The 8,178-nt window shown below is 39.1% G+C and overlaps 1 protein-coding gene across 1 annotated transcript; it reads right to left on the bottom strand.

The window, feature by feature from the left end:
• Positions 1 to 4,525: 4,525 nt before the first annotated feature.
• LOC143883315 (DNA glycosylase superfamily protein) lies at positions 4,526 to 7,344 on the bottom strand. Its single transcript, XM_077386664.1, has 5 exons — positions 6,389 to 7,344; positions 6,207 to 6,264; positions 6,037 to 6,120; positions 5,800 to 5,935; positions 4,526 to 5,034 (listed from the first exon to the last, which is right to left on the bottom strand). Exons 1-5 carry the CDS (start codon positions 7,038 to 7,040, stop codon positions 4,744 to 4,746), a joined length of 1,221 nt encoding a protein of 406 aa, XP_077242779.1. The 5' UTR covers positions 7,041 to 7,344; the 3' UTR covers positions 4,526 to 4,743.
• Positions 7,345 to 8,178: the final 834 nt, after the last annotated feature.

An 8,178-nucleotide genomic window follows, 5' to 3' on the forward strand; every position in this document is an offset into this window, starting at 1 on the left:
CAGAAATAGTATTTCCTTGCAGTTTTACCACGTCTAATAAGACAAATCTCTCAACACATACAAGTGCAAAGGGTGGGTGAGAAGTAGCCTTTGGAGAAGATGACTAGCAAATACCTATAAAAATAAAAAAAATAGAAAAACAAAAATTTACTAAAAACACGGGTAACCCGCTGGTCGACCCGGCCGGGTGCGGGTCCAAGATTCATGACCCGTAAATTTTCCGGGTCATTTTGACCCGGCCCGTTTGACCCGGACCCGTACGGGTCGGGTCAAACCCAGCCCGGCCCACCCGTTTGCCAGGCAACTGATATTGGCACTATGCAAATATCAGTAGCTTATACTTACTGTTGGAGGTAATACTTGGAATACTTTTTAGTTGCAATAATTTTGTAATTAGGGCCCGTTTGGATACCTCATGCATTTGTATTTTGATTTGAGTTTTGGATACAAAACACATCAATCATCTTCATGATCATGTTTTAAGAGAGAGAGAGAAAGAGAGGGAGGGAGGGGTGTCTCGCTGCGGCCGGAGGAACGTCGAGGCCTTAAGGAAATTTTTACGTTGAGTTGTAGCTGATTTGGAAATCTAAGGATTGATCCAATTAAAAATATCAACTAAATCTAAATCTAAATCTTGCTGGTATCCAAACGTGGCCTTAAGGAATTTACCTCCCTCACCTACTTTCATTTGAAAACTTAGTGCTCACTAAAGAAAGTACGCAAGATCGAGACCTTATTGAACTAGCTCATATTACAGATGATAAAATTGTAGATACACATATGGAGTTGGATGTTAAATTACTGAAGTGTTGAAAGGGACAAAATAACCCTTAAAACTTTCAGCATCCGTTTGTGGGTTAGTGTAGAGATAGTAGCATGTAATACATTATATTTATGTTCTGTTTCCTTCTTTCTTGCCAAATATTTTGTTACGAAGGTAACAATTTATCAAAACAATAAGAACGGATTACAAGTGCACGTTAGTTGATAAAGATTACCTTATGTACCAAGATCTGCTAGAAGCTCCTATTTTGGCTGCAACAAGATCCCTTGAATTTCTAGTTATAAGAGAAAAAGAAACAGTAGTATATGCACAGATTTATTTTTTTATCTCGTCTAATAGTTTGGAGTCTCCATGGGCCGATGTAAATCTCTTTAGCCCACAATACAGTATTTGAAGAGTCGCTTTCCACTTCCAACCTAACCTCCATCTAAAGATAGACAATCCTTAATTTGTTGAGAGTGTTGACCACTGCGTCATTGGAATGATAAGTGATTCGGATATGTCCAACAACAGAGTAGATGAGTTGCCAATGAAGCAAACTTATAATTGTACATATTTTTTATCCTTATATGTGTCCATTCTCTACAATGCCACATAAGGGCAATCTTATAATTGGAAAGATTTTAGAGAATGTTATACTTTAGAAGCTTTAGGGGTGGGCACGATTCCATTCTAACCTGTACAAGATCTTCTTCTTCTTTATTTCAGTTTCTTTTATACCTAAGATCTCTTTTGTTTGAGGCCGAATACCAAATTAACTTATAACCTCTTATTCAAGCATGTCATACTAAAAATATGTTTGTCTCACGATCAAACATGCCCAAAAGACAATTATTGGGCTCACCTTTGATGGGATGATCCTAACCATGGGTCCACCAAGCCTTGTTTGGGGTTCTGCCAAGCGAAACAGTTTATTTTTGTATCCCTTTATCTTAAGCATGGGATTTCCGCAATGGAATCAAGGCCATGTGGGTGACCTCATGGTGTCCTACAAGATCAACGGGCTTGATTTCATGCATATCCTCCTGAACCCAAAAAAATGCCTTGTTCCATCAATCATGAAAGTGACTTTTTGTGTAGATCGTATTGTGAATGATCACGACAGAAGTCACTGTTAATTACTATCCATGGTAAAAGACAATTGATGACAACCGTTGATTTTGTAGAACATCATGATGTGACACGCGTGGTCCTAGTCCCATTTCAAAGAGACATCCCATGTGTAAGATAAAGACTACAAGATTTAACATTTTAGCTTCCTTTGGTGAGCCCAGGTAGATGGATCATGGGCCTCCCATCATCCAATCAAATTGTTCTCAATGGCATTTGGCTAGACTTATAATTACAGATCAATGGTTTTGATGACGTACATAAGACAGAAGTAGGGCCCAATAAGTGTCTTTCAAGGAGCCCAATAAGTAGCAATCATACCGTTTTCTTTGAAACATTTTCCTTTCCTATTTATTGCCTATCATTCAGAAATATATTGTGACTCAATCAAAACCATGACCTAAACAGTGCGGCACCCTTGCCCCATGCTCTAGGACACCCCCTGGACCTCTCAACCTCACAATACCTTACAAAATTATTGGCAAATTGATAATGGCACCCTAGCCTTCACCCAACAGGCTCAGTCTTATAAAGACATTGTTTGCATCCAATAATGCATTGCATATGCCCTACGCGCTTGCGTGTTGTATGGTAGTCTGCATCTCCCTCTGTACTTTTTTTCAAGAGTAGAGCAGGTCAGAAATCAATAGAAAATAAAAAAACTATATTTTAGACAAAAATTCTAAGTCTCCCCATGTTAGGAGGATCAGAATGTAAGCAATCCTCCATGTGCAAGATGCCTCATGCTTTTCAGACTCACATTTACAACTCATCTGTATATTCCTCCAATAAAAGAAGGATTTGGGACACCTCATTCTTGCCTGATCATCTATCTAAACGGTCCGATACAGCCACGATTAGACCGCCCTGATCAATTATCGGGCAATCTATGTGTCAATTACACCTTATTTACACAACATTAGTTCATCATTTCATTCTGGTAATCAAGATGTTTTCCTTTCTGATTTGGAAATTGGCATTTCTCTAAGATAGTCTTCTGGGCTAAAGGGATTAGTGACTGTCCGTGGAGAATTGTCATTCTAAAATGGGATCCCGTGTTGAAAATAGAAAAGGGGGGGTGAAAATTACGCATGTGTCAAGACATCATATTTTTTTTAAGCACGGGTTCCCGTTTTGCTTGCAATCCTCTACATGAAATAGATGTGTTTATTGGGTATTTGTTCCTTTTCACTTGTTCCTAGAAGCCCAATATTTGGCTGATCATCTAGCCAAATCAATAGCTTCTAGCGACTCATTTTATATGAAATGCGAAACATGTTGGAGTTAATTATGTGTGGCACACATTGGGACTCACGTTTGAGTTGGACACCCAACTTCTTCTAGATGGTAAATCCACATGTTTGAGTTGGACGCTGGGAAGGTAATCTTGTTGCAGAAAGCTTGGCTAATTATGCCTACGATACTGGCATCAACTCTATCTTCTAGGATTGGTCCAGCATTCCAAAGGATTCTAGAGGAGCTGTGAGATGTGACCAAATGTGTATTCCTTATATTCATAAGAGATAATGATTAATTTCCTACTATTTTTGGTTGTTGTGGGGAAAATGGGCTCATTGTCATATTTCTCTTGTATTACGGGTTAGAGGCAAGGTTTTATGTCCTCCTCTTGTATCTTTTATACACATAAATAAAATTTAAGGTACCACCCTGGGTTCTGAGATAAATTCTGGGTTTTTAAAAAAGTTTTAGATGATAAGTCTTATTATAATCCTCGAGATAATTAAAGAAAATCACAAATTAGTGGTGTGGTTAAATTAGGCCTTCTATTCCTAATCAAGTTAGCTCTTTCCAATTATCTATCTCTCCTTGATGGGAGGGAGGAATATAGAGATAATAAGAGATAAAAGAATGTATGTGATTCGATTCAATCAAGTCATAAGACCTTCATCAGTTCAGAAGCATCCTTGGAATTCACAGCATGTGGATTTAATCGCCATGGTCAGAGGTAAGCTTCCACTAATCACTCTGTAGTTCTAGGTTAACAAGACAAATTTTATTTTATTTTTGATGGGTAACAAGACAATCCTTACCCCGAAGTGTACTTGTAGTCCGTTATTATTTAATAAAATTGTTGTCTTTATCCAAATATTACAGTAATCAAGATGATAAAAGAAAAAGAGGAGGCCAAATTGGAGTGCACATAATATTTATCTCAAATTGAACTTTATTTATATCATAAAATAAGCAAATTAGTACACAAAGAACTCACATAAATATGGGTTGAAATCTAAAAAAGCCCACATCACACAAGTATAAAACATCAAGCCTAAGTCCCCTTTACAATTATTTTCTTTTCTTCTTCATTTCCCTCGACAACATTAGAAAAGGTACAACATTGAGGGGACCGGTCCTACTATTTCACAAAACTATCAAAGGAAAAGTGGTAGGTCATACAATTTCATCACAACCTGTTAAAGGAAAAGGAATAATGAGGGGTGTGATGACCACATGGGATGAGAGGCTCTGACACTCACATGCCTTTGCCCACTATTGAACATGCTGACTCCTTCATAGCACATGCTGTCTCTTTTCTAGCTATCTCTCTTGCCCTCATCATCTCAGTCATCCCTCTCATCTATCACTTTCATGGATTAAAAGAAAAGAAAAAAATCTCACAAACCCAAATCTCTTTTTTGTAATAATATACACAAAGTCATCACAAACAATACTAACAATACAGTAAAAAGAAGCAAAAAAAGTTGGATAAAGTAAGATATAGTTAGAAAATCATGGTAAGTGTGGCATTAGAATTGTGTTCTAGGCTTTGGGCTTTTGTTTTCTTCTTCTTCTCTTTGATTTGTCTTTGAATTTCGCCGCCTTTGTGTTTTTTACACGGCAGGGGCAGCTATGGGGTGGTGAGCAGAGGCAGGTGCAGTGCATTGGAGATGGCGTGGGCACGTTAGGAGGTGATCATTTGTAAGGCCAGCTGCTTGCATGAATGAGTGTAAGACAGTGGGGCCCACCAATCTAAAGCCTCTCCTCACCATGTCTTTGCTAATGCTTTCTGACTTGGAAGTTTTCACCGGGATATTTCTGCATGATCTGTATTGAGTTGTGATTGGCTTCTGATTCACAAACCCCCATAGATACTTGTCAAATGAATCGAATTCCCTTCTAATCTGCAATCAAACACATAATAATAATCCATACTAGAATCCTCATTGGACAATAAAAGAACCAATTTTTTCAACAAAAAGTAGATTGTTTAATTTTAATCCATTTTAGCAACCTGCTTATATAGTAAAAGATCCCAGTTTTTTCCAACCAAAAATGTGTGTAACTATTTAAGTGACCCAGATCTTGAGGTCATGGTTATGCTCCCACTTTTCCCACCGAACGAAAAAAGAAAACAAATAGGGGTCTTTTGCCAATTAGACAATGTGCCTTTCCTTTATGATATATTTTTGGAAATATTGCTAATGGGGACACAATTTTGAAAAAATTGTTAGAGAGGGTTGATAACCCCCTTTTGAGAGTTTGATAACCCCATTTAGAGGGTTGATAACCCCAATTACGTCCCTCTCTCACAATTTTTCAAAATGTGTCCCCGTTCACAGTTCTTGTATTTTGGTGTCCCACATTGGCAATTTTTCCTATATTTTTTTGAGGAAAAAGTAGTTTTAGAGCTAAATTGTAGTTTTAGAAGGAATACACTTCTCAAATTTTTTTTCTAATTTCTAATGGAAAAGGTTTTTGGAAACAATGAAATCAAGGAAAGGAGGAAATGATCTTTTTTGGGTTTCTATTTATATTAGTACTGGTGATGATGAAAGAGGCATGGAAGTGTATTTTTTTCCTATCTTTAGGAGAGAAGCTTTTCATGGGGTTATTTTATTAAAAAAGAGATGAAAAGGTCTACATAGAGAACTTGGCGTGTTCCTGACCTGGAGGATTCTGTTAGCATTGTCCACAGCTCCACGAACCCTGCTTAGATCCATGCTATATTCCGCGCTTATGGATGCTATTTGCCTCTCACTAAAGTTGGCAACGATTTCTATATCAAATCCAGCAAAAGCAGTCCTATAAACAAAATTCACACAGTCAAATCAGTTCTCTTTCTACAAAAGCAATAACCCAAAGCTAATAGATTTTCTGGGACAAAAACCAATCTCCAATCCTACCTGAAATCTTGTCTTTTCTTCAAGATAGAGGTCCAATCCAATCCAACTTGAGCACCCGATAGCACCAGCAATTCAAACAGCATCCTATAACACACCCAAAAGCTAATCAGGAGAGAGAGAGAGAGAGAGAGAGAGAGAGAGAGAGAGAGAGAGAGAGAGAGAGAACTCACTTGTCATCATGCACAGGAACTCCCCATTCCTCATCATGGTAAGCAACATAAATAGGATCTAACCACCAATACAAAAAACAAGCACATTTAGCTAAATCTCTACAGAATGACTAAATGATCTAAAAAGAAAAAGACCCACTTCTATTTTATCTCTTAAATGTTCATAGTGGTACATAACTTACCTGAATTGGGTGTGATAAAACTACATCTTTTCTCCTCTAGATTGGTGGTGGTGGTAGTGGTAGTAGTACTAATTGTCGAAGAATCAATCAATACCGCCTTCCCTTCTAGCTTCTTCGCCGTTCTCCCATAGTGCGCAATTCGCATTTTACGTTGGGCTTGTAGTAGAGTCACTTGCTCCCTCCTCGCCGCGGCTATGCTACCCGGTTCTTCCAAAGAAGGAGAAGGAACTGAGACAGAGAAATTGGACAAAGGTTCATGAGAAGGGGGAGCAACACTAGAGTTCTTAGACTTTTTCCGGAGTAATGAGGCCGATTTTTGCGTGGATTTGGGCGTTAACGGCTTATCGACACTCGAATTCAGTCCGTTGGGGTCATTGCCTCGCTTAACGCCCGGTGTTGGGGGCTTCAATTTGGGAGAAATGGGGGGTGAGAGCTTATGTGATGCCAGTGAAGCCTTAGTAGTTATGGTTGTAGTAGTAGGAAGAGGAGGGGGTGATTTTACAAGGAACTTCTTTTTGAGAGTTTGATGGGGTTCGACGGTCGAGATGACACGGTTACAAGCTGGCTGTAAGACCGGCCGGCCGTCGATCTGTGCGACGAAAACCGGAGTGAGGTTGACTCCATGGCTTGTTTTAGCCTTGGTGGTGCACATTGTTCTTGTGTGATACTAGTAATATTGTGGTTGTTGTAGAAAATGAGAGACTGAGAGAGATAAGAGAAGAGAGGACTTGAGAAGGAGAGAAATGGGAATTGGAGGGGAGAAGGCAGAGGAGGAGTCGTGAAGGGAGGTGGGGATTTTAAAAGGAAGGGAGAGCAGGTGGGGACAGGTAAGGGGAAGTTGGAACATGGAGGGGTTGGGGTCTGCCATACAAAGCTTTTCTTTGTGGGGTGGGGGGCAATTCACTTTTGGTTAGAGAGAGAGGGAATATATAAAAGAAAGAAATAGGTGCTCCCATATGCCCCTTCTCCTTCCTCCCATTCCCTTTACTGCTCGTGGTCTGATGCCTTCTCAAGCTGTAGTGGTGGATAAGGAAGCTTAGAGTGGGGTAGGACCTATCATTTCTCTCTCTCTTTCTAGCTGGCAGGAATCTATATACTCTCTCTCTCTATCTCATACAACATGGATGCTTTGTTTTTTAGGGAAGAAAAGGGTGAAAACAAAGTACATAAGGGAGCTTAGAAAGGTAATGAGAGGGGTTTTCCCACTTTTATGGCTACTTAATTGAGTTAAAGGTCTTTTGATTTGCCTAGTCTCTGTGCTTTGGTTGCCTTGAACATGGGTTTAACTCACTTTTATCAGTACTTAATGAGTTTAAGGTATTTTGATTGTCCTAATTCCAATGGGTTTTAGTAACCTTGAACAAAGAAATTTAATTTAATTAAGTCTCATAAAGGGTGTTACATAGTGTCCAACATGGCATGTGGGATCGAAAATGCATGATAAAGTGTACTAAGCCGATTTTTGATAGAAGTGGAGTACTAGTAACTGTTGCCTTGGTGTGACATGTAAACAGAACATGTATACAGCCTGATTTTGAATGGATTGCAGCTAAACATGTGGGGTCTTATGGGCTATTGGCTATGTTAAATGTTTACAATTAGATACTGATAAAATGATGTGCGACAGTGATTTGGTACCTTTTGCCAGATGATCACTCCACATTGAAGCCATGTGCAAGTAGTGTGGTGGTAACACCTAGTGGCAAATGGTTGTATAACACTGTTTAAGTGCACCCAGAGCCAATCATCAACTCGCCCGAGTCAACTCGGTTTGAGTTCTCTTTGTGAGT

The sequence above is a fragment of the Tasmannia lanceolata genome, unplaced genomic scaffold (assembly GCF_043159265.1).
Source record: "Tasmannia lanceolata isolate RefF3 unplaced genomic scaffold, GAP_Taslan_0.1 ptg000008l, whole genome shotgun sequence".
Taxonomy (NCBI): Eukaryota; Viridiplantae; Streptophyta; class Magnoliopsida; order Canellales; family Winteraceae; genus Tasmannia; species Tasmannia lanceolata.

Bases quoted from the DNA above. Each gene is read 5' to 3' on its own strand.
- LOC143883315 (XM_077386664.1), bottom strand. From the start codon at position 7,040: ATGTGCACCACCAAGGCTAAAACAAGCCATGGAGTCAACCTCACTCCG. The intron at 6,265-6,388 runs GTAAGTTATGTA...ATTGGTGGTTAG, and splicing joins TTTTATCACACCCAATTCAG to ATCCTATTTATGTTGCTTAC. The intron at 5,936-6,036 runs GTAGGATTGGAG...TTTTGTTTATAG, and splicing joins AAGAAAAGACAAGATTTCAG to GACTGCTTTTGCTGGATTTG.